This window comes from Dendrobates tinctorius, unplaced genomic scaffold (genome assembly GCF_039654945.1).
Source record: "Dendrobates tinctorius isolate UK_male_01 unplaced genomic scaffold, ASM3965494v1 ptg000039l, whole genome shotgun sequence".
NCBI lineage: Eukaryota > Metazoa > Chordata > Amphibia > Anura > Dendrobatidae > Dendrobates > Dendrobates tinctorius.
The window spans coordinates 7,823,481-7,849,880 of record NW_027361707.1 but is presented as its reverse complement, the minus strand read 5'-3'; the positions used below and the strand labels follow the sequence as shown (position 1 = coordinate 7,849,880).

At 45.5% G+C, this 26,400-nt stretch overlaps 1 protein-coding gene across 2 annotated transcripts; it reads right to left on the bottom strand.

Moving 5' to 3' along the window:
- On the bottom strand, window positions 1-26,378 carry HAUS3 (HAUS augmin like complex subunit 3). Of its 2 annotated transcripts, none has more exons than XM_073574450.1 (6): window positions 26,239-26,378; window positions 24,914-24,997; window positions 20,446-21,359; window positions 19,406-19,842; window positions 1,192-1,417; window positions 1-728 (listed from the first exon to the last, which is right to left on the bottom strand). In XM_073574450.1, exons 3-6 carry the CDS (start codon window positions 21,349-21,351, stop codon window positions 507-509), a joined length of 1,791 nt encoding a protein of 596 aa, XP_073430551.1. In that variant the 5' UTR covers window positions 21,352-21,359; window positions 24,914-24,997; window positions 26,239-26,378; the 3' UTR covers window positions 1-506. The 2 variants fall into 2 exon arrangements, with proteins under 2 accessions (XP_073430551.1, XP_073430552.1); XM_073574451.1 differs by lacking the exon at window positions 26,239-26,378 and adding an exon at window positions 26,103-26,232.
- Window positions 26,379-26,400: the final 22 nt, after the last annotated feature.

Here is a 26,400-nt window from a genome sequence, read left to right as displayed (position 1 = left end):
TAAATTATATAGTTTTATTAGCTGCTACAGGTATGAATACAAGTTACAATAAGCCCTATTCTATCATGTATTAACAGTAGCAGTTAGTCAACAGTCTTATTCCTGCTCAATATTAAGTCATAGAATTTGTTATAAAATAATAATAATAGTTGAAATCTTGATTTGGCCCTCTACTACAGTCACAGTATCTTATGTGGCCCCTTGGGAAAATTAGTTGCCCACCTCTATTCTATGGAACTGCCAAAAAAAAAATCCCATAGACAATGAATGGAGCAGCAGATGAGCAAGTTCACCTACCATTCCCAGGATTTCTAAGAGGGAGGTTGAAATGGTCATTTCCCCCCTGCAATCAGTAAGATAAATTACTATCCCTTTAATGACTGATCTGCGACGTTGCGGCCACAGCATTCTTGCCTAAAATTTCTATCTTCATTTACACTTTCAGTAAAAACAGATTTATATTATTGCACATACAAATCATAAAATCCACAATAAAAGAAGGACCGCTACGAGGCGAGACGATCGGCCTGAGACTCCAGGTTTTGCACGACGCTCTTCAGAAGCTCTTCGTTCTGGAAGAAGTAAACGTAAAGTTCTTTTTCCAATCTGTCAAACTTGCTTGACTGTAAAATCTTCCGCTTCACTCGCAGATCCTCCAGAACCTCCAATAAAATCTTATTTAATTTGTCTAGATGTGAATTTAATTGCTGAAAACTGGAAGACAGCTCCTGAAAACACAAAGGCGGAAAAAAAAGAATCGTTATGAAGTGATTACGCAACAGTCTATTCTTGTAAACTCAGCAAATGTGAAAAATATCCTCTACATAACTGTAGACTAGACGCTCGGGACTCTCGGAAAGCTGGATGACAATCCTAGAGAGACACGTGATGACAACCATACTGGTTATCACTCATCTTTGCCAGACCTAGACAAAGTTCAAATTGGACTAAGGACTTTTTCCCCGAAACAAAACCTTAAAGGGTTTGTTTGACTAAATTTATATTGATGACTTATCCAAACAATAAGTCACATCAGATCTGTGGGAGTCAGACAGCCTCACAAACAGCTGTTCAGCTTTGTCAGATGTGTAGTGGTCACTGCAGGGTACAGCAGATCTGCTATGTTCTCTGTGTCAGCCGTGTGACAACCAGTCCCAATTACAGCACAGATGTAACATACAAAGTACTCACTGGGGTACTTAACATAAGTTCGCTTCCATCCGGATACATATAATCTCGTAATGTCTTCAGATTGGATTCGAGTTTTGACACATAAAGAGACTGTTCTTGCTCAGAGACGGCGAGCTGGTCCTTTAGTGATTGGGTGTCCTGGGATAGCTTCTGTGCCACAGTTTCTAGACTGCTGTACGTTCTGAAGAGTTTCTGAGTGTCATCTCCATCCAGAAGCTCAAATAATCTGCAAAATAATAGTGCACAATAGTATGGTTAATGGCCTAGAACAGTGTGGATCCCACTGGTTGTTCAAGGGTTATTCTCATCTCAGTCCTTAATGGCAGAGACAGGAATAGCTCTGTGCATCATTGATCCCTGAAGGTAGACTTGGCCAAGTTATGAATAGGAGTTACAAACTTAGGGCAGCTCAGCAGCTCTTAGCTTTTTCCATAGATCCATGTCCAATGGTCGGAGCTGGATGGAGTAAAGCTGGGATAACCATCGGTCAGCAAACAGTAGAGGTGGTGCAAATGGATTCGCAGGACCCTTTCCATGAACCAGGTCAGTTATTTGTGGCCGCTGGGAGTCCTGAGAAGTTGAGAACCGCTTCTTACCAGACAGTATCTACGGCTATTCTTTTGATTAACCGGCCTGGTAATCACGTGCTTCATGTTACAAAGACATCAAAAGGAGTCGGGAGGTAGGAGGTGGTTTTTCCGATCTCGTACAGTGACCACAGATTGAGATGGCTGTACGATCGGTTCCTGGGAATCAATTTGCACCAACTTGAGCAGACACCTATCTGTCCCGACTTCCCCCATACACAGAAGCAATAGGCTCGGCCAGACGTTCATGGATTTTTCAATGAGAAGAGAGGAGAAAGCAGCTGCTGGTCCAGGAAACAAAAGGATAGGCCGTTGAAATTTCAATGGCCAGGAAAAGGTTGCCTTATATGCCAATGACACATTGCTTTTTCTGGCTAATGCATCTCATGCGCTGCCAGAAGCCATGAGGGTGATTCAAGAATTTGGGCAATGTTCTAGGTTGAGGATCAACTGGGGCAAATCAGCACTTCTACCGGTGGATAATACGGCTAATACATCCAATTATAATTTTTCAGGCCTACGGTGGTCTCACAATTTAAATATTTGGGGGTACAAATTACACTGCAGGTCAATGGTTATGAGAGCCTTAATCTCCTCCCCATTCTTTCTACGTTTAAGAAAGATATCTGGCTAAGTTTGCCTTTATCGGTGGTGGGACGAACTAACCTAGTCAAAATGATCTGGATGCCTCAATTACTATATATGCTACACAATTCACCACAATGGATCCCGCAGAGATTTTTCCATAAGATAAATTCACTATTTAGAGTGCTAATATGGGGTAAAGGACCTCCAAGGATCAGATTGGAACTTTTGCAAAGAAAAAAAAAGCAATGGGGGTTCTGCTGTCCCTAACCCATGGGTTTACTACACGGCAGCACAGTTACAACACATACATGGTTGGGATGATCCTGGGGGACGGGGAGCTCAGCTTCAACTTTTGCAACAATACTTTGACTCGGATAGTTTCTACGAGGTATTGGACTCGGGGGGGTTTTGGTACAAAAACACATGAATTCCCTACTCTGCTGTTAATACACAAACTATGGGAAAAAGTTAAAAAAATGCAGGATATCCATGGAGTGTCTCATTATACTTCTATATGGAATACCCCTTCCCTTTCTAATCTCAGCCACTTGGAGGGTTTTGAGAGCTGGGCCCGAAGAGGGATACATAGATTCGAACATATATTGGAGGGAGATAGAATTAGAGATTTTACTTATTTGCGTATGGAATTTGGGATCCAGAATATTACAAGTATTTACAACTTAGACACGCGTACCAAGCAGAAAGCCTCATTGCAGGAAAACCCATGCTACAGAATAAGATTATACAGTGTATTGAAAAATCCACAGGAACAGCTGGGTTGATTTCTCATTTATATTGGGACATACTGCATTTGGTGCTTCTGAATCCTCCTGTACGTGTGAGGGAGAGGTGGGAGCGAGATATTGGTCCTATTGAGGACAATTTATGGTCAGAAATATTAGAAAGAGTTCCCGGACTCTCGCTGAGAGAAGCCCATCGTTTGTCACAGTTATATGTAATTCATCAAGTTTATCGTACTCCCAAGTTTTTGTTCGATATTGGAGTTAGGCCTGATCCTCTTTATCCAAGGTGTCGAACAAACACAGCCACCCTACTGCACATGTTATGGTCATGTCCAAATCTTGAAGCATTCTGGAGAGGAGTAATAGAGTTAATTAATAGAGTATATTCAGATGAGCTGAGCAGAACCCCCTTTGTATGTATCCTAGGATATATAGAAGACTTGTCAACAGAAGAGGTCGGGAAGTTAGCAGTGTCTAGAATGCTTTTTATGGCCAGAAAATTGATAGCCCAGTATTGGATCTCCCACCAAACCCCCCTCAATTGCAGAATATGTAATAAAAATTAACTGGTTAGTTAATTTGGAAAGAGGTATATATCGCAAGAGAGATTCTATTTCCAAATTTGAAAAAATATGGGCATGTTGGATTGATCATTCTGGTCTTGCGTCGAGAGAGCTGACCAGGTTCAGGTTGGGTCTATCCTGATACGACGATATAAAGGTGGAACAAGATTTGACTCTGACAGAGATTATTACATTATAATTTGATTTGGCTTACAATAAGGAGACTTCAGATATGTAGCTCTTTAACTGAGGCTTGTATTAACCTGTTGTTGTTATCTTCCTTTGTACTATTGTAACAATTTTGGGAGTGGCACTATATGTAATCAGCTATACCATTCTACCTTTAAAATATTGTTTGGATTGGGGTTATAAACTGGGGGGAAGGGGGGAGCGGGGTTAGAGGTGTATGTACCTCTATTGCGGGTTGTTTTCTTCTTTGTTTTTCCTTTTTGTATTAAAAATTTCAATAAAAATTACTTTAATTAAAAAAAAAAGAAATTTCAATGGCCCGATTCTTCCTTCCTCTGACATCATCTGTCAGGGTAGAGACGGTGTCTTCACGAAAAATAAGATGGTTGGCCGATCTTACCATGCTTTAAAGGGAATCTGTTAGCAGGTTTCTGCTATGTAACCTGAAAGGAACATGATGTAGGGGCAACGAGCCTGACTTCTGTGAGCCATTTACAGGGCTGTGTGTTACTGTCGTAAGAAAACATGGATTTTTGTGATAACTCACCGTAAAATCCTTTTCTCCGAGACGCTCATTGGGGGACACAGGTACTGTGGGTGCATGCTACTGCCATCAGGAGGCTGACACTAAGTAAACACCACAGGGTTAGCTCCTCCTCCGCCGTATACACCCTCGCCCCGATTGCGGGCGGAAACCAGTTTAGTGCAAAAGCAGTAGGAGAATAACGAAAATCAGCCTTAATGCAGATAACAATATGTCTGGAAAAGAACCACCCTGACATCAACAAAAAAATGCACATTAATTAAATAAACAAGAGCCAACTTGGCTAACAGGGTGGGTGCTGTGTCCCACAATGAGCGTCTCGGAGAAAAGGATTTTACGGTGAGTTATCACAAAAATCCATGTTTCTCCTTTATCTCATTGGGGGACACAGGTACTGTGGGACGTCCTAAAGCAGTCCCTGGGTGGGAAGTTGACTCACCAATCCAAGCTACATGCACCTCATTTCTAAAGGTGCGCCACCGCTGCTTGGAGAATCCTTCTACCTAGGCTCGCATCTGACAAAGCCTGAGTATGGACACTGTAGCGTTTAGTAAACGTGTGCAGGCTGGACCAGGTTGCTGCCTTGCACACCTGTTCCGTCGAAGCCTGGTCCCGAAGCGCCCAAGAGGCGCCCACCGCCCGAGTAGAGTGTGCGCTGATCCCTGCTGGAACCGGCGCACCCCTGATGCGGTAGGCCTCCTGAATAGACGGATCCATCTGGCTATGGTCGATTTTGAGGCTGCGAGTCCCTTCCTGCGCCCCTCGGGGAGCACGAACAGCGTGTCCGTCTGACGAAAGGGTGCCATCCGTGACACGTACCTCCTGAGTGCTCTCACCAGGTCTAACGTGTGAAGAAGCTTTATCCACGCGATGTACTGGCACTGGACAAAACGAGGGCAAGACAATATCCTCATTAATGTGGAATGAGGACACGACCTTCGGCAGAAAGGGGGAAGCTGTTCTAAGCACCACCTTATCCTTGTAGAAGGTGAGAAACGGTGCTCGCAAGACAGGGCCGCCAACTCCGAGACTCGCCTAATGGAAGTTATGGCTACCAAAAATACCACCTTCCAGGAAAGGTACGACAAAGAAATATCTTGTAGCGGTTCAAATGAAGCTTCCTGCAGAACACTGAGGACCAGGTTAATGTTCCAGGTGTCCAGGGGCGCCCTATAGGGCGGTACCAAGTGGGAGACTCCCTGGATGAAAGTCCTCACCTGCATATTGGTAGCAATTTTTCGCTGGAAAAGGATGGACAACGCCAATATCTGCCTCCTAAGGGAGCTCGGGGCCAATCCTGAGTCTAGGCCTGACTGGAGAAAGGCCAAGATGTTGGGGATAGAGAATGTCAGTGGAGAAACTTCACGATCTCGACACCAAGCAAAGAAGACTTTCCAGGTGTGATGGTAAATTCTCGCCGAGGTAGGCTTCCGGGCGCTAACCATTGTAGCGACCACCTCACGCCCAAATCCTGCCTGGGTCAGAATCCAAGATTCAACGGCCATGCCGTCAAACACAGGGCCCCTGAGTTCGGGTGGAAGATCGGGCCCTGGGACAGTAGATCTGGGCGCTCTGGCAGTCGCCATGGGACGTCGGCGAGCAGCTGCACTAGATCTGCGTACCAAGCCCGACGGGGCCATCAGAATAGCTGGAACCCCTTCTGTTTTGATCTTTTTGATGACCCTCGGAAGTAGTGTTAGCGGGGGAAACAAGTATGGAAGGCAAAACTGGTTCCATGGCAGAACCAACGCATCCACGGCGATCGCTCTCGGGTCCCAAGACCGAGCGACGAACACGGGCACCTTGGCGTTCACCCTGGAGGCCATCAGATCCACATCCGGTGAGACACTAAGAGCTCACAGTACAACTTATTGTACATTGATGAAGGTCCTAGACCGAAACGTCTGTATGTATGTACTGCAATTCTGCATCAGAATCTTTTTGGTGTGTGCCAAGTCTATATAAATTGTAACGTGCCACTGACTGGCACTGACTCTAACACTAGTTCCACGTCCACATACGTAATATCAAGAGGGAAGGGAATCATAATGAGTCATTTGCAAGTCCATCCATCCATCATCATACACACAGTTAGCATCTAGTGTCTATACTAGCGCATGGCCGAGCGGCCATGGGGGCCTTTTATAGCCATGCGCTTCCGGGACCTTCCAGATCTCTGAGATGGACCACTCAGATCAGGAGAAGGACCTGAGCATGTGACTCCCGATCTCCACTGGGAGATCGTCTCGTGAGCATGCCCAGTAGCGCGGCGAGAGGACTTAGCCTCTGGAGTGGCTTGCTGCAGAGCAGGCTGCGCTACTATTGCTGGTCCAGAGGTGGCAGCAACAACCAGACCCAGAGACCTGGTCTGAGCAGGGCGTCTGGATCGCCGAGATTGCTGTGCAGGTCCCTGAGAAGTCGGAGGGGAATGGGAGACCGCTGGCTGCATGGCACTGGATTCCTGCTGTGCAGCTGCAGGAACCCGACGCCTAACATTACCCCCCTCCTAGGGCCCCCCCCCGAGCCTCGCTACGCTCAAAGGCCGCGATCAGGAGCGGAGCGTGGATGTTCTCCACTCGCTCCCAGGTCCGGGCCTCCGGACTATGACCCTTCCAGTCCACCAAATAAGATTTTTTGCCACGCACAATCCTGCGTCTCACAATGGCGTTAACCTCAAACTCATCCAAAGACAAGTCTGATGAGCCGGCAGATGACTCGGAGAACCGGGCCATGTGAACAGGTTTGAGAAGGGACATGTGGAAGACGTCAAAGATGGCCAAATGTGGTGGAAGAGCCAGGCGGTAGACCACCGAGCTGATTAGCTCGAGAACCTTAAAAGGTCCGATGTATCGCGGCGCGAACTTGGTAGACTCGGCCCGCAGCTTGATATTTCGAGCAGAGAGCCACACCAAGTCGCCGGAGGAAAAGGTTGGAGCGGGACGCCGATGTGTGTCGGCAGACGAGCTCATTCTTTCTTTAGAGGCTCGAATAGCATCCTGGATGCAATCCCAAATGTCGCGAGCCTCCACTGCCCAGCCTGCCACCCTGGAATTTTTAAGTTCATAGTCTTGCAGAACCTTTTCCACCAAGACCTGGAGAAACTCACTGGTGTGATGAGCTTTGGTGTCTTTTACTGCCAATGTCTTGGTAACTCATTTTTGTCACAAACAAATCGGACATTGATGGCAAAATAGTTCACTCTGTGACATGTGCAGGCATCCATTTTAAGAAACAGAAAGCGTCCCTTGAGAGTTTTTTTAAGTTCTTCCTTTTGTTTAAAAGCTTCTTCGATTACTAATTTTCTAATACTCTCTCTCCAGAGAAACACCAAGCTTGCGGGCCATTTCCCCATTCAGACACATAAAAGCTGGTCGTAAAAATAATGAAATAGGCACACTATCCTTTACAACAAGCTCTATGATCTGTTTTTTAAATGTATCTACTGTCATTGTCACAGTAACTTTGTCACTGACAAAATATCTTGCAACTGATGGCTGCAAAGTTCTCTGCTCCTTTGTTTGGCTGGAAGAGCTGGGCACTGGTTCATTGGTTTGGATGCAGTCTCTCTCATCCACTGCTTTCAGTACTTCTGGATGAAAGCTCTGTAAATGTCTTTTTAGATTAGAAGCTCTGGTAGGAGCATTTTTATCTTTGCCTGAATATGCACTCATCTTGGCTTCACAGCATTTGTTTTCGTCTGGATCATTTGTCATACACTGACAGACATAATGTTTTCTATCTTGAGTGATGGTGAAATGTTCAAATACAGCTGATTTAATGTGATGCTTCTTTGACATTCTCAGGTTTTTAATTCTGCATTCACAATCCAAATGACAATTGTTTTTCCTAAAAACAATTGTACAAAATTATTGCCAGGTCGTACAACTGATATAGTGGTCAGTAATACTGTTATTATTCCTCATGTACTCACAGTTAACTGATGCCAAGTTTGTTGAAAGGATAATACTTCTTACAGTCTTCCTCTTCTGAGTAGCAGGCAGCTGTGAGATGCTTGGAAGACGCACACCTAGTATGATCTAGTCTAGAGGAGGAGCTTTACTACTAAGAATTTGCAACACATTTTCACTTTCAGTTTCATACATTGTAAGTAGGGGGGTTGGGGCAGCATGAGGTTAACCAAGTATAAGATTAGATAAGGGCAGTGGAGAACAGTGACACACAAGAAGTAAGAAATGTCTCTATCTCCAGCAGAACTGCTTATCACTGTTGTTCATAGTTTGATAGAACATATATATTTGAGTAACATTTATAAAATTCATATGAAAGTTCAATTATGAAATATTAATACATTTTTTTTTTAAAGCTGGAGTCGGAGTCGGTACATTTCTACCGACTCCGACCAAAACTAACTCCGACTCCGACTCCACGACTCCGACTCCACAGCCCTGGGTACAAGATGGACCATCTTAGAGAATCTATCACAAATCACCCAAATAACAGTCATTCTCTGAGAGACAGGCATATCAGAGATAAAATCCATTGAAATATGGGTCCATGGCCTCCTGGGCACCGGCAAAGGCATCAACAACCCACTAGAGCGAGAACAAGGTTTAGACCGAGAGCAAGTCCCACAGGACTACACAAAATTCCTGACATCACGAGACAAGGCGGGCCACCAAAAAGACCGACTAACCAAATCTCTAGTACCAAAAATACCTGGAAGACCAGCCAATGCAGAGCAATGAACTTCAGACATCACTCTCTTCCTCCACTGGTCAGGAACATACAATTTTCCAATGGGACAACGCTCAGGTTTGTCCTCCTGAAACTCTTCCAGAGCACGTCTCAAATCGGGCGAGAGGGCAGAAAGAACTACCCCCTTACCTAAGATGGTAGCAGGCTTGGTCACAACAGGAGAATCAGCAAAGAAACTCCTAGAGAGGGCGTCTGCCTTGACATTCTTAGTGCCCGAAAGAAAAGAGACCACAAAATCAAAACGTGTGAAAAACAAGGCCCACCTAGCCTGTCTAGGATTCAAGCGTTTGGCCGACTCCAGGTAAATCAAATTCTTGTGGTCAGTAAGGACCACGACTTGATGTTTAGCTCCCTCCAACCAATGTCTCCACTCCTCAAATGCCCATTTCATGGCTAACAGTTCCCGATTCTCCACATCATAGTTACGTTCGGATGGGGAGAACTTTCGGGAAAAGAAAGCACAGGGATTCATTTTAGATGTCACAGGATCTTTTTGGGACAAAACAGCTCCTGCACCAATCTCAGAAGCGTCCACCTCTACCTGAAACGGGAGTGAGACATCAGGTTGCCGCAAAACCGGAGCAGAAGTGAACCTTCGCTTCAGCTCCTGAAAGGAAGAAACAGCCTCCGGAGACCAATTCAGCACATCAGCACCCTTCTTAGTCAAATAAGTCAATGGTTTGGCAATACCAGAAAAATTAGCTATAAATTTACGATAAAAATTAGCAAAACCCAAAAACTTCTGGAGGGCCTTCAAAGAAGTGGGCTGAACCCAATCATAAATGGCCTGTACCTTGGCCGGGTCCATTTCAATAGTTGACGGAGACAAAATAAATCCCAAAAATGAAATCCTCTGTACACCAAAAAGGCATTTCGATCCCTTGACATACAGGGAATTCTCCCTCAAAATCCGGAACACAGTCCGAACATGTTCCACATGAGAGTCCCAATCCTTGGAAAAGATCAAAATATCATCCAGATAGATGATCAAAAATGTATCCACCAAGTCTCGGAAAATATCATTCATGAAGCACTGGAAGACAGAAGGGGCATTAGTGAGCCCAAAAGGCATCACCGGGTACTCAAAATGTCCCTCCGGAGTATTAAACGCCGTCTTCCATTCATCCCCATGCTTAATGCGAATAAGATTATACGCCCCCCTGAGGTCAAGCTTTGTAAACCAGCAAGCACCTTTAACTCTGGAGAATAGATCAGAAATCAGGGGTAACGGGTACTGATATTTAACAGTAATTTTGTTGAGGGAACGATAGTCAATACAAGGCCTTAATGACCCATCTTTCTTAGCCACGAAAAAAAACCCAGCACCTAAGGGTGAAGAGGATGGTCTAATATGACCCTTCTCCAGCGGCTCCTTAATATAGGATCGCATAGCCTCGTGCTCGGGTACAGATAAATTGAAAAGTCGACCCTTGGCAAATTTACACCCAGGGCTCAGCTCAATTGCACAGTCATAACTCCTATGAGGAGGCAAAGACGCAGACTCATTCTCACTAAATACATCATAAAAATCAGCCAAATAGTCAGGAACATCATGCAACTGGGGAGAGGTGGAGAAAACAGGAGCATCACTAAGGGCACACCGACAACCCCAACTCACCACAGACACAGATCTCCAATCCAAAACTGGATTATGGATTTGCAACCAGGGAAACCCCAGAACAATGGTATCATGCAAATTATGCAACACCAAAAATCTGCAATTCTCTTGATGGTCTGGGGCGATCCGCATTACCACCTGGGTCCAAAACTGAGGTTTATTCTTCGCCAAAGGGGTAGCATCAATACCCCTCAAAGGGATAGGCATCCGCAGAGGTGTCATAGGAAATCCACAATGTTTAGCAAAATCCAAGTCCATCAGGTTCAGAGCTGCTCCCGAATCCACAAAAGCCTTAGCGGAAAATGTGGACAGGGAGCAGATCAGAGTAATTAACAGAAGAAACTTAGGTTGAACACCACCCACAGCAAATGTGTGTGCAAAACGTTTCTCTCGTTTAGGGCAGACAGAAATAATATGCGAGGCATCACCACAGAAGAAACACAGCTTATTACGCCTTCTGAACTCCTGACGTTGCGCCCTAGACAAAACTCTATCACATTGCATAGGTTCAGACATTTGTTCAACAGGTGGCACCACCTCTCGTGCGGTTTTGCGTTCACGCAAACGCCGATCAACCTGAATGGCTAATGACATAGAATCGTCAAGACCAGAGGGAACAGGAAATCCCACCATAGTATCTTTTACGGTTTCTGACAAACCCTTCCGAAAGAGAGCTGCCAAGGCACCATCATTCCAGGTAGTAAGGACCGCCCACTTTCGGAATTTTTGAAAGTACAACTCTGCAGAATCCCGACCCTGGCTCAATGCCAACAGGGCCTTTTCAGCCTGATCAATAGCATTAGGTTCATCATACAACAACCCCAAGGCTTGAAAAAATGCGTTCACATTAGTAAGAATAGGATCATCAGGTTTCAAAGAAAACGCCCAATCCTGGGGATCGCCACGCAGCAAAGAGATGACAATTTTAACCTGCTGCGCGGAGCTCCCCGACGAGTTAGGCTTCAAGGCAAAAAATAATTTACAATTATTCTTAAAATTCAAAAATTTAGACCGATCCCCAAAAAAAACATCAGGAGTAGGGATCTTTGGTTCAGCAGCATGTTTATGAGCAAGATAGGTGGAAATTCCCCGCCCTTCAGCAACGAGCTGCTCCACACTATCAGACAATTGCTTCATCTCCATTGAGAAAGAAAAAAATTCCCCCTACGGCCTCAGAGACATAGAGGAAAAAATATACACAAAAAAAAAAAAATTCTGACAAACTCTTTTCTTTTTTACAATTCTTTCCTGCGATTGAGTACCCTAGGATCTGCGGTATGGCTGGTGATTCTGTTATGAATGAGTCACCGAAGGAGGAAAAAACAAAAATACAAGCTAAGTCCAGAAAACTGGAGAGGTTGGCAGCTATCGGATTGCAGACCCCTGATCCTATCCACAACAACCAACCGTAGCCGGGGTTCCTACGATGCCCTAGACCCCTCGATCACAGCCGGAGAACTAAATAGGCCTAAAGAAAGGGGAAATCTAAACTGCCCCAGAGCAGACCCCAAAGCAATAGGCAGCCCCCAACATATAATGACGGTGAAGCAAGATGAAAACACTAACACAGGCAGAAAGATAGACTGAGCAAAGACGGGGCCAAATCTAGCTAGATAGAAAAGGGCAGGAAGGCTGCTGTCTGCAATCCGTGAAAAACCCTATGAAAATAAGAGCCAACAGACTGACAGTGAAAAAGGCCTTGAAGACGCTAGGCTTCAAAAAGCTATGTCAGTACTAGGAATATTCTGAAGACAGAGCTAAAGGCAAAAGGAGATTCAGCTCACCCCAGCAGGGAATGGCAGAATCCAGAAAAGCAAGGAAAACAAACACAAAACACTAATGCAAACAGGCAAAGCAGAAAAGCTTAGCTTAGAAAGATAGGCAAAAAAACACGGCACTCCAGAGGAAAAAAAAAGTAAGGTTGTTCGGTGCTCAAGTAAGGTTTCCAACCAGTAAATATGTACAAAAATACTTGGCACTCAAAAATGAAGCAGTGTATTCTTTATTTAGCATCCAGACAAAAATAGACTCATATCGTATGAACGTTTTCGGTCCAACAACGGACCTTCATCAGAAAGGTTTTTTGGTTTCTTTTGGTAGAAAACTATAATTTTTTTGTCAGAAACTGCAACGGACATAGGTTTCTATTACAATTGCATTTAAAAAGGGTCAAACGTCAGACGAATAATCTATAGTGAAGGATGGTGACCGCAGAAATTCATTCCAGCAGTGATCCAAGTTTTTTCCCGGTATTGAGACCTGCTTTCCTTAATAATGTTTTCACCTTCAAATATGACACAGATGAACTCTGAGAGCTTCTTCTACACTGCTGGAATGAATTTCTGCGGTCACCATCCTTCACTATAGATTATTCTTCTGACGTTTGACCCTTTTTAAATGCAATTGTAATAGAAACCTATGTCCGTTGCAGTTTCTGACAAAAAATTTATTTGTTTTGTTCTCTTGTTTACTCTGTCTGTAAATTATAGTTTTCTACCAAAAGAAACCAAAAAACCTTTCTGATGAAGGTCCGTTGTTGGACCGAAAACGTTCATATGATATGAGTCTATTTTTGTCTGGATGCTAAATAAATACACTGCTTCTTCATTTTTGAGTGTCAAGTATTTTTGTACAGATAGAAAGATAGGTTGAGCAAACGATGGGGCCCAAGCTAACTAAAAAGGACAGGATAGAAAAGCTGCTGTCTGCAATCCGTAAAAAACCCTACCAAAAAATGTCCCAACTGTCTGATAGGAAAAAGGCCCTGAAGTCGCTAGGACTTCAAAATGACTATATCAGCACTCAGGTAAATTCTGAAGACAGAGCAAAGAGACAAACTGATCAGAGACAAAAATGGAACTCAGCACACCCCCGACCGGGGATGGCTGAACTCCAAAAAACAAGGAAAACAAAACAAAACTAATAAGTTCAATAGCAGAGCAAAAACGTATCTTTGGGAAGCAGGAATCAGACTGGTCTCCAAGAATCCAGCAGAGAAATCACCAGCAACTGAGAAGGGCGTCGGCTGCCTTATATCCAGTCAGACGTTCCTGTTACCCAGTCATCATCTACAAGATTAGGTGTTTGGTAATCAGTCTCACTACCTTCCTTCACCAGAAGAGGGAGTTCATCAGACATCGACGGTGAAGGGGAAAATGAACTCACAACAGTACGGTTTGGGAAGCGCGGAGAGATCCGCGGGCACTTCAGTGGAAGCTACCTGAACACTGCCCCTCAGGCACCTTCCCTCAGTCCTTGCTCCAACCCAGTATATTCCCCGAAGCCCAATCAATATGAGGGGAATGGCAACGGAGCCAGGGAACTCCAAGAAGCACCTGGTCGATGCCATCAGGCAAAATGAACAAGGAAAAAAATCTCACGGTGGGACGGTGAGATTGAGAGACCGATTGGTGCTGTCTGGTGGGTCACCTGAGATGGTAAAGGTGCACCATTAAACACCCTGAAGGTCAGGTGTTGGGGCAGTAACACCAGAGGAATAGCGTGCTTTAGGGCGAAGGTCGAGGACATAAAGTTCCCTTCTGCCCCAGAATCCACCGTGACCTCTACCTCCCAGGTGGAAGCCCCGCTATCTAAGGTCCCTCGGAATACTGGTTTGGGAGAAAAGGGTTTCATATTAGTTAGACCACCACCTACGACCACTGGACGTGATCGTTTTTTCAACCGCAGAGGACATGTGCTAGCCGAGTGACCAAACTGCCGACACTGGTAACAACGTGCGGAGCTTCGCACCGGACGTGGCTTGGGGCCGGCTCGAGACACCTCCATAGGATCAGAAGGGAAATCTTAGCGGCTCGGAGAAGGTGGGAGCCAAGTTAACCCTTGGTCTGGATTGCGCACGTTCCAGCCCGCGCTCCGTAAACCGGAGATCAATGTGGGTGGAGATGGCAATCAATTCCTCCAGACTCTCTGGTTGCTAGAGCATCTTTGACATGCTCCGCTAACCCTCTCCAAAACATAAAGCACTCGTCCCTATCAGGCCACTCCAATTCGGAAGCCAATGTCCGGAATCGGACGGCATAATGGCTGACCGAGAGAGACCTCTGTGTTAGGGCCAGTAATTGGAGAGAGGTGTTGTGCGTGATCCGTGGTCCTAAAAAGACCTGCTTCAGGGCCGTGAGGAACTGAGCAGCGTCCTGAACCACAGGGGTCAACACGCTCCCACAATGGCGTAGCCCACTCTAACACCCTGCCTGATAGGAGAGAAACAATAAACCCCACCTTAGCCCGCTCTATAGGAAATGTGGCCAGTAACTCAAGCTGGATAGAGCACTGACTCACGAAACCCCTGCAGGCGGTGCTGTCACCGGAAAACTTAACGGGCAACGGGAGGCGGGTTATTGTCGGCATAGGCGTGGACACGCGTGAGACAGCCTCTGCGACTGCCTGAGCAGTGGCCACTATAGCATTCGCAGCTGAGGTGGAGCTCTCAATAGCCGCCAACCTGCTCTCCAGCTGCCGAATGTACCGCTGTAGCTTGCCAGACCCTGGCGCTAGTATAATGTTAAGGACGGCAGAACGCACTAAATAAATAAATAATAATGTGCGTTCGCCGCCCGGGGTCCACAGTACAGTAGGTGTTACATCGCTGCTAGCTAATGGCAGACGCGCTGTATGGCGGTATAACGCACGTGGGTTGAATTTCACCCGCTGTGCGCGGAGCGTACTCTGTTGAATCACAGAGACGCTTTAAACATAGACATGAATACCGAGCCTGTTGTCCTCACAGGACTCGGCGGTGTGCACACACGTTAATCGGTCACAGGAATAGGCCCTAGACTCTGGGTCAAAGTCCGTCTTGACCTACCGTGCGTGCGGCGTCGCTACCGCGAACGCCCCAACTGCTGCTGACTGCAGCGCGGCGACTAAACTAGACGCAATACGACAATGCCTGGACAGGCGCACCGTCGGACACTACCACTGTGAAGATGGAGACCGTGGCCTGTAACGTGCCACTGACTGGCGCTGACTCTAACACTAGTTCCCTGTCCACATACGTAATATCAGAGGGAAGGGAATCATAATGAGTAATTTGCAAGTCCATACATCCATCATCATACACACAGTTAGCATCTAGTGTCTATACTAGCGCATGGCCCAGCGGCCATGCGGGCCTTTTATAGCCGTGCGCTTCCAGATCTCTGAGATGGACCAATCAGATCAGAAGAAGGACCTGAGCACGTGACTCCCGATCTCCACTGAGAGATCATCTCGTGAGCATGCCCAGTAGCGCAGCGAGAGGACTTAGCCTCTGGAGTGGCTTGCTGCAGAGCAGGCTGCGCTACTATTGCTGGTCCAGAGGTGGCAGCAACAACCAGACCCAGAGAACTGGTCTGAGCAGGGCGTCTGGATCGCCGAGATTGCTGTGCAGGTCCCTGAGAGGTCGGAGGGGAATGGGAGACCGCTGGCTGCATGGCTCTGGATTCCTGCTGTGCAGCTGCAGGAACCCGACGACCAACAATAACAACTGCCATTACCTTTGTGAACACTCTGGGGGCGGTGGCTAGCCCGAAGGGCAGTGCTGCAAACTGGAAATGTCGGCCATTGATGGCGAAACGTAGAAACCTATGATGCGGAGGAAAAATGGGGACGTGCAGGTAGGCATCCTGGATGTCGATAGAGGCCAAGTATTCTTCTTGCCCCAAGGCCGATACAACTGAACGGAGAGATTCCATTCGGAAATGTTTGATTCTGATGAACTTGTTCAGGAGCTTCAGGTCCAAAACCGGCCTGACTGTCCCGTCCTTTTTGGGGACCGCGAACAGATTGGAATAAAAACCCTGAGCCTTCTCGTGTTCTGGTACGGGAACAATGACTCCGTTGTGCTGGAGTGAATTGATGTCCCCTAGCTACGCCCTTGCCCGGGGCTCCACTTTGGGAAGTCGGGACAGAAAAAAATCCTTTTGGGGGATACTTGATAAACTCTATCTTGTACCCTGAGGACACCAGTTCCGCCACCCATGAGTCGTGTGCTACCGCAACCCAGACATGGCGAAACCAGAGCAGGCGGCCGCCTACTCTGCTGATGTCGCCTAAAAAGTGCTCCAAGTCATTTTGCTGAGGATCTCTGGGACCTGGTTCCCCTCGACCTGGGCTGGCGAGCACGCATTCTCCCCAATGGGGTGGCTCTATATGAGACCTGTCGCTCCCTATCCTGGTTGGAGCGACAGAACTGGCCGCTGCCGTCCACCCGGGGTTGCGAAAGGCCCGAACCCGTGCCCGAGCCTGGCGAAATGGCTGTTTGACCTTTTGTTGCAGGAGGAAGCTGCTTTTTCCACTGTAGCATCGGAGATGAGTTGGTCTAACTTTTCCCCGAACAGGTGGCCACCCTGATAAGGCAGGGAAGTCAAGGACTTCTTGGAAATTGAATCGGCCCGCCAAGTCCTTAACCATAGAGCTCTCCTAATGGCTACCGCGTTCGCGGCCGCATCCAAGGAAGCGTTGATTAAGTAGTCACCAGCCATAGCGATCTGACTCGCGATCTCTGATACCTCCGTAGGCAGGTCTCTATCCCGCAAGACTTTGTTCAATGACTCTGACCATGACATCATGGCCTTGGCTACCCATGTCGCCGCGAACGAGGGAGAGAGTGCTGATCCTGACGCTTCAAAAACTGAGCCAGCCAAACTCTCTATGAGCCGATCAGTGGGGTCCTTAATAGAAGAACCACTAGGTACAGATAACAAGGTTTTCGAGGCCAAGCGTGACACTGGTGGATCCACCACTGGGGATTCCGCCCATTTCTTACAGAGCTCCGGGGCAAACGGATATCTTGCCTCTGTCTTCTGGCCAGAGAAACGCCTATCCGGCGGTTCCCTGTGACGCTGCACTATGTCCTCAAACTCTGGGTGAGTGCCAAACACTCTATGCGGTCGCTTAGCCCGCTTAAAGGATACCTTATGGCCTGAGGCCAAGGTGACGTCATCCTCAACCCCCAGAGTCTGATTAACAGCTTCGATGAGGCTGTCAACTGTTTCTCGACACCCCGGGGTATCTAGGTCCAGCGGCTCGTTTGAGTCATAATCTGAACTCTGCCCACTCCCGACTACTGGTGAAGGAGAGCGTGATGCCGAACTCACGGATGCCGAGGCACCGGATGGGCCGGGAGATGCCGTGCGGGTTCGTTTCCTTTGCGCCTGCCTGGAGTGAGAGCAGCCCCTGCAGGCCGGAGGCTCTTGTGAGGTGGAGGACCCCTCCAAGATAAGCGAGCCACTATCCTTGACCCTATCTGGGGCGTGAAGAGACTCGATCGCCTTTGTAAGCGATGCCATAGACTGCGATAGTGATAGGGCCCATTCCGGAGGAGCCAGTTTCTCCTCTCCGATGTGCGCACTCGTGCTGTGGGCGGATCGACCATCCTTTCCCGGTTGCGGCCTACCCTGACGCGAACCCGGGGGCTCAATTTATCCGGCGCCCGGCTCAGGCAATGACGTCGCACAGGGAGGGCGGGACATCCGGCCAAAGCCGCGGGCTGGATTTTTAGTGTTCGCCCGCGAAGGGGTGGCGGCGGGCGGACACTATAAAGATTGTATTGAGCACAAAGCACTTTTTGCACTGTTTGCACATATAGAGCCTATTGACTATAATGAAAGAAATTGTATGCACTGAATTGTAATTTCTTGTATTGTAAAATGATTGATAATTGAGATTGTTATATGGTCTATAAAAAGACACTTTTTTGTAACACCCACTGCTTGAGAAAGGCTCAGTTGAGCCGAAACGTTGACTTGATACGTGGGCTGAATAAAACTCACCTACCACTTTGAAAAAAGTTACTATGGAGTGCTGCCTTTTTTGGAAAGAATATATATGTATATATAATTTGTTCCACAAGAGGTCATCAAAGATCTCTGAGGAACAAATGTTTCTATTCTTCCTCATTTTTTCTCCCCTGTAACCAGGGCATTGATAGGAGCTCCAGTTACAGTGGAAAAGAGCCCTAATTGTGAAGAAATAAAAATTCAATGACCAGACTGGCTACTATTTTACATTAATCGCTATTTACTATGTACATGGCACTACCTGCTGTACGCAAATGACCCAAAAAGAAAAAACTTCTTGCAATGACATCTTGTTCTACATAAACAGCCAATGACAAGCTGCAAAACCTTCTGGGGTCACGTGGGAAAGACGTAGTTGAAGCAGGATGCTGGATGGTACAGAGATTGGGAGAGGGCCAATGCTACAATTTTGCCATGATTTACTTCTCTCCATTTTGCCCTACCCTTCACTAGTTCAGATTGCGACTCTCACAACCAGACAGAGTGCCAAAGATCTACAAGCATTTTTTGTAACTGGAGCTGGCAAATTCAGGATCCTGTCTGCACTGCAGAGTTGATCCAGCGCCTGTTGCCTCCACTCACCCATCCATCACACGATTGTTAGAACGAGAGGAGGCGCTGTACGGGTCTCCAATTACTGTATATACGGCGCTCGTTCTGTGCTGTGTATATAGTGATCAGGAAGGCAGGGAGAGATTCTGATAGTTGGCTCCCTGTTCCCGCTTACTCTGCAATGACATTGTAGAGTAAAACGTGGACCGTCTAGACGTTAAAGTCGCATACGAATAAAGACAAATTTAGGATATATTCTGTAAAGCCATTATCTACTAATATAGTATGCAGCTTCGGAATACTTGACCATCTTACCCATGGGCGGCTGAATCTCTAGAGTCGATATTGATCCTTGGCTTGTTTGATGCCAACAAAGAACCCTCAGACATCATTAATCTTGCTTCTAGACTGTCGGCGCTTTCTCTCAGCTTTTGAATTAAGGCTTCCAGTTGGCGGTTCAGAGTTCTGTGTTTCCTTAACTCCAGCTCAAAGCCGAGGAGTAAAAGCTCAAAGGAGGCCTTCTGCTTCATCAGATAGTGGCACACCAGATCCTGCCTGGACGTGTATAAACGGTAGCGGTCTATCTGCATATCGTAGTCTCTTTTAACAATGGGCACTTTCAGCATCTGGGAGCTCTCCCGGACTAAGGCTGGAAGAGTCTCCTTTTTTATGGATTCAATGTGATTTTCAATCTTCGAAGTCTCATTCTTCAAGCTTGATATTCTCACGGCTAGCTTGTCTTTACAAGGGGCCTTTGTAATGCAAAGAAATCAGGTTTTAGAAAATAAAACATGAAATACAGCAAGGAAATCAGAATGAAAAAAAATATGCCTGGAGAATGGATACTTGCTTTGGGTGATGAGCCAATTTGCATGTTTTAGGCTACTTTTTACAGCGTTTGGCCTAAAAAGTCAGTGTGTTAACGGGCGTTTTTATTTTACTTTTTTTTTGGTTTTCTTACATGTTTTTTTTTTTTTTGTCATGAAAGAGGCTTTTTTAAAGTTTGAAGCCCTGTCATGCCACAATCACTATGACTTGCAGATCTCTACCTATGTATGCATACAAGGATAGACCTGTAAGTCAACTTTAGAGGGGCAGGGAGAAGCCTGACTACATCGGACTAGTCATCCGAGAGGAATAGTCCACGACTGGCTTTTCACTACATGTTTTCTCTGACATGCTGCTACATTTCTGAGTAAAACACATCTGGCAACAATTGCACAGGTGGTGTACGATTCATGAGTCTGTGGTTCGAGCAGCATGAAAGTGATGACAGGTTGCCCTTAAGCCTCATGCTTAGGAATTTGCATGGGACTGATTAAAATGTGCATTTGCAGAACCAAAAACACTCTTACCATGCTCTGAGCGGCACTGGCATTGGCCTCCACCCATTGTAGACCAGCCATTAAACTTGAATGCTTGGCCTTCGCCTCTATGAGCCTGTGTCTGGCACTGATGTAAGCCACCTGGAGTCTCATAGTCTCCTTGCACTTTTCTTCGAGGGACGGCTCATCCTGGCTACCTCTGTCCAGCTGGATGAGCTTAAAATCTTCATCAGTCTTCTCTATACACTTTGAGGGATTATCTAAGAAATGTTCTTTAGTGAACTTTGTGAGTGCTTCCGTACTCTGTTCTTCACATGATAAGTATTCATTTAGGAGGACCTGGAATAAGAAGATGGGTGGTGATGATGAGGACATTGGATCCTTCTCATCGAGGCAATAGAAAGAAATGAGCCTCTGGATGCTCTCCAAAAGAGTCTGGAGCTCACGGTTCATCTTGTTGCCGATCACTTGCAGGTGGCTCAAGGTTTCATTCAAGGCTTTGGCCTCCTTGTCTTCTAGGTCTTTGAATTTCAGACATGAGTGGATGTTGGCGGACGCCATCATCTGAAGCTTATTACGCCTATGTAGGTGCAGCCTTCGTAATTTCTGCAGGTGGCTAAGTTCTTCCTCCAACTTCTCCACCGTCACCTCCTCCAATTCAGAGACGTTAGAGCTGGAGGATTTGCATGTCTTCATCACCTCCTCCAAAGCCTTTTCATCCAGCAGAGCCCTTCCAGACTCCTTCAATTCATTAATGGCCTGCAGTTTGTCTTCTGACGCCCAGTTTTGCTCGGTGATGCTGGCACAGAACCAGTCTAGGAAAGATTTTGCCTCTGTGGTTTCAAACAGCCAGTCAAAGTCTTCTCCGTCCAACTTAGAGGCTTTAGGATAGTTCACCTTCCTCAATGTGTCAACAAAGCGATCTCCGCAGTTCATGATTGTTTCTGTACAAATGATAGAAGTAAAAAAAAGTTAAATCAGATATTTCAAGTACGTTACCACCTTTCATTAGTTGTGACTGGTAGATCGCCATTAAGGAATTCATGTTGTGTGACTACAGACCGCCGTGTTGCCCTAAATTGGCTGACCAGGATTATAAAAAAACAGCACCTGTCTCCAAAAAATAGAAAAGCACCAATCCTGTCCATGGATTTCAAATGGCACTGGACCACAGTCCCATTCACCTTCCAAACATTTCTGCAGTGAAATCTGCAGGTAAATAAGCAGAATATGGTACAGCTTTTGCAGCTTCAAAATTGAGCAGCAGATATGCTGCCGATTCTTCATTTGGTATGGTGTTCCATAAGTCATATCTTGACATCTGCAAGTCATATTTTTCATGCATCAAAGATTAAAAAAAAAACCCACAAGGCCAAACAGAGATTCTTAAGTTAAATGCACTGGATCTGTCAAAAACAAAACCCGTACGACTGGTGTGTTCATGGTACTCATTTTTTTTATGCACCCATTGATTTTAATTGGTCAGCCTGATCCAAAAACGGATGGGAATAGTCCCTGGTGTGATTTTGTAAAAGCAAACCATTGGCCCACATCTAAAACCATTAATTTCCAATACCCCACTAACTTGCGTTGGTCCGTCTGAGCTCTGTTTGGCACATGGGACCCTAGGAGGTAGCGACCATGCTATTTTAGAATTTTGGATAACTAGAGGCGGAAGACCTGTGAAGACTCAGACGTCAAGGTTAGATTTCAGAAAGGCAGATTTTAAGGGATTCAGAAAGAGAATTGGAGGGATCCAATGGCTGGATATCCTTAAAGACAAAAATGTCCAGGAAGGATGGGAAATCTTGAAAAATGAAATTCTCAAAGCACAGTTGTTAACAATTCCGAAAAGAGGGAAGAATAGGAAGCATTTAAGGAAACCAGGATGGATGAACACAGAACTTAAGCACATGCTAAAAAGGAAGCAAAAAATGTTTATAAAATGGAAAGAAGGAGGCATATCTAAAGAAGAATATAATGCTGTCTGCAGAACCTGCAAGGCACAAATCAGATTATTAAAGCTGAAAATGAATTGAGGCTTGCAAGAGATGTCAAAAGCAATAATAAAGGATTTTGGGGATATGTCAAAAGTAAAAGAAAAGTCAAAGATGCTATAGGATTTTTACAGGATGAAAATGATGAAATGGTAAGACAGGATGTTGAGAAGGCTGAACTTTTAAATTCCTAATTTGCATCTGTTTTCTCTCAGAAAGGAAATGTAACATCAACTGTTATTCACTGTCCTATTAAGGGAATAGAAGAATCCAGGATATCTATAAACAGAAAGATAGTGAGGAAACACTTAGCTAACCTAAATGTATTCAAGTCTCCAGGTCCAGATGAATTACACCCCAGAGTACTGAAGGAGATAGCAGAAGAAATTTTTGAACCCCTCTCCATAATCTTTGAAAATTCTTGGAGAACAGGAGAAGTGCCAGAAGACTGGAGAAGAGCAAATGTTGTTCCTATCTTCAAAAAGGGGAAGATGGTGGACCCAGGCAACTATAGGCCGGTGAGTCTGACTTCTATACCAGGAAAGATCTTTGAACAAATTATTAAACAACATGTATGTCAATACCTGGATAAGAATGAAGTGATTAAACAGAGTCAGCATGGGTTTGTAACTAATAAGTCATGTCAGACTAATTTAATTTCCTTCTATGATGGTATTACTGATTGGGTGGATCAAGGAAATGCTGTAGATATAGTATATCTTGACTTCAGCAAAGCATTTGACAAAGTCTCTCATACAATCCTTATTGAAAAAATGACTAAGTATGGAATGGACAAGGCAACTGTTAGGTGGATTCATAACTGGCTTAGTGATCGGACCCAAAGAGTGGTCGTAAATGGCTGCACATCCAGTTGGAAGAATGTCTCAAGTGGGGTACCACAGGGCTCTGTCCTGGGCCCTGTATTGTTCAACATCTTTATCAACGATTTAGATGAAGGAATTGAGGGTAAACTGATTAAATTTGCTGATGACACAAAGCTAGGAGGGATAGCTAATACTAGAGAAGAGAGAGAGAGGATTCAAAAAGATTTAAATAAACTGGAGAAGTGGGCAACAACTAACAGAATGGTTTTTAACAGGGAGAAATGCAAAGTACTACATCTGGGCAATAAAAATGAAAAAAGCATATATAGAATGGGAGGAATAGGGCTAAGTGACAGCACATGTGAAAAAGACTTGGGTATACTAATAGATCACAGACTGAATATGAGTCAACAGTGTGATGCAGCAGCAAAAAAGGCAAATGCAATTCTAGGATGTATTAACAGAAGCATACAGTCTAGATCACGTGAAGTAATTATTTCCCTCTACTCCTCTTTGGTCAGACCTCATCTGGAATATTGTGTCCAATTTTGGGCACCACATTTTAAAAAAGACATCAACAAACTGGAGCAAGTTCAGAAAAGAGCGACCAGAATGGTGACCGGTCTGCAAACCCTGTCTTATGAGGAAAGGTTGCAGGATTTGGGAATGTTTAGTTTGCAAAAGAGAAGACTGAGAGGAGACTTAATAGCTGTCTACAAATATCTAAAGGGCTGTCACATTGTAGAAGGATCAACTTTATTCTCATTTGCACAAGGAAAGACTAGAAGCAATGGGATGAAACTGAATGGGAGGAGACACAGATTAGTTATTAGAAAAAACTTTTTGACAGTTAGAGTGATCAATGAGTGGAACAGGCTGCCACGAGAAGTGGTGAGTTCTCCTTCAATGGAAGTCTTCAAACAGAGGCTGGACAGACATCTAACTGGGATGATTTAGCGAATCCTGCTTTGAGCAGGGGGTTGGACCAGATGGCACAGGAGGTCCCTTCCAACTCTACGATTCTATGATTCTATGATCTTATTTATTTAACAACCTTTGGCTCGATCTCGAGCCATGGTGACTTGATGGATGGACACTCTGTAGGAAGATCAATCTTGTCCAAGATAGGTCCTCCAGGGTCTTCTCTGCAGTTATCTTCATAGTATCAAGCCATTGGGTTGCTGGTCTTCATCTTATTCCTTCCCTTCTTCTGACCATGATGTCCTTCTCCAGTGATTGCGCTCTTCGTATGATATCCCCAAAGTAGGCAAGTCATAGCGTGGCGATCCTTGCTTTGAGTGACATGTCTGGCTTGATTTGTTCCAAAATTGTTTCGTGTGTTCTCCTTGCCATCCATGGTATTGATAACATCCTTCTCCAGCACATTTCGAAGGCGCTGGTTCTTCTTCTGTCTGGTTTCTTTATCGTCCATGGACATTATACATACACTCACTTGTATGAGCCTTAAAAGCCCTGTGCACCGTGAGTAAGCCCTATGTCCAGGGCCGGTTTCACATGTCTGCTCTCGTATTGGATTACTCGGCCTGACTGCCGAGTCTCCTGACAAAAGCTAATAGATTCTTGGGCTACCGAGCTTGGGTCAGTCCGTGCACGGACATATGAATTAAGCCTAAACTCACAGTCAGAAGTCCATTTTTCCCCAGAGAGCACACTTACCCTTTATAGTCTATGGATCTGTTCACATGTCTTTGAGAATCTGCGAATCAAGTGTCTGCAAAACCGAGTCACAGATCAATGGGTCTGTAGGAAAAAAAGAGATACCATCTTAGTGTGGCGTCTTGTTTTAATGGATAGGAGAAGCTTGTATGTTCATTTTTTCTGCACTAGAAAAAAAAAAAAGGATGCCAGACGCCCAAGGATGTTTTTTGGCTTCAGGTTGCTATAGCAACCATCAGGACCACACGATCGCAGGGTGCCAAGGGAGTTCAAGATTGAGCTTGCGCCTTCTATTAACCATCTAGGTGCCGCCATCGCTGGTGACAGCAGCATCCAGGTGGGTTAAACGGACGCGACCAAGGCAAACACCGATCGCAGCTGGGTGTCGGTGATAATAAACAGCTGACACTCGCTTTATTTTCGCCCTTCGGGGGGGGGGGGGCGCTATTCTCTTATTAATCAGGTCAGTAAAAAGGCATGTTGGCAATTATTAGGGGGCTATGCACAATATGGTGATATCGGTGGTGACCGAACACTACTTTTTCTGATTAATGCTCTCAAGTTGACATGGTTTTCAAGATCTCTGCTTGCCGTCAGGAAATACGAAAGCTCAAAACCCATTCTGACTCTAAGCATCTGTCACACACAAGCGCGGGGGGGGGGGGGGGTCACTACAGTATATCAGAGCTGTGACAAGCCCAGAACAGGGTGTCAGACACTAGCAACTGACAGCAAGGGTGAGGAGAAGGCTGGAACACAGCACAGGGGTCTGCACATACACCTGAGAAAACCGCTATATAGAAACAATGGCATCTCCCGGAGCAACTAATAACAGTGCAGTATAGATAATGAAAGCAGAAATCTTATTGGTTGTTAAGGGAGACATAACTGCGCATAGCAACCAATAATAGTGCAGTATAGCTAATGAAAGCTGCAACCTCATTGGTAGATATCAGACCCCACTGTACATTCTAACCAATAACAGTGCGGTATAATGATAGCAGCTACCTCATTGGTAGCTATGAGACACCGCTGTACATTGTAACCAATAACAGTGCGGTATAATGATAGCAGCTACTTCATTGGTAGCTATCAAGGCACCACGGTACATTGTAACCAATAACAGTGCGGTATAGACAATGAAAGCAGAAACCTTATTGGTTGTTATAGACAAATGTTATATCCCTACATGGTTCTAACCGCGCAATGCATTCCGGGACTTGTAGTTCAAGCCAGCGCGTTATTACGCGGCTATGAAAGTGTCTAAACACCGATCGCAGCCTCCGGTATACTCCTAGCAGTATATAATGACATGACATACATACTTTTTCTCGGACTAGCTTTCCCGCTGCCGGTTCCATATTACATTCAATCATGTGACGTCACGATAAAAACTACGAAGCGCTGCGAGGACCAAAATGAGTGAAAAATCGCGCCAGTCGTCAAATACACAGCCAATAGCGTCATCTGACCAAAAGAGGGCAGCA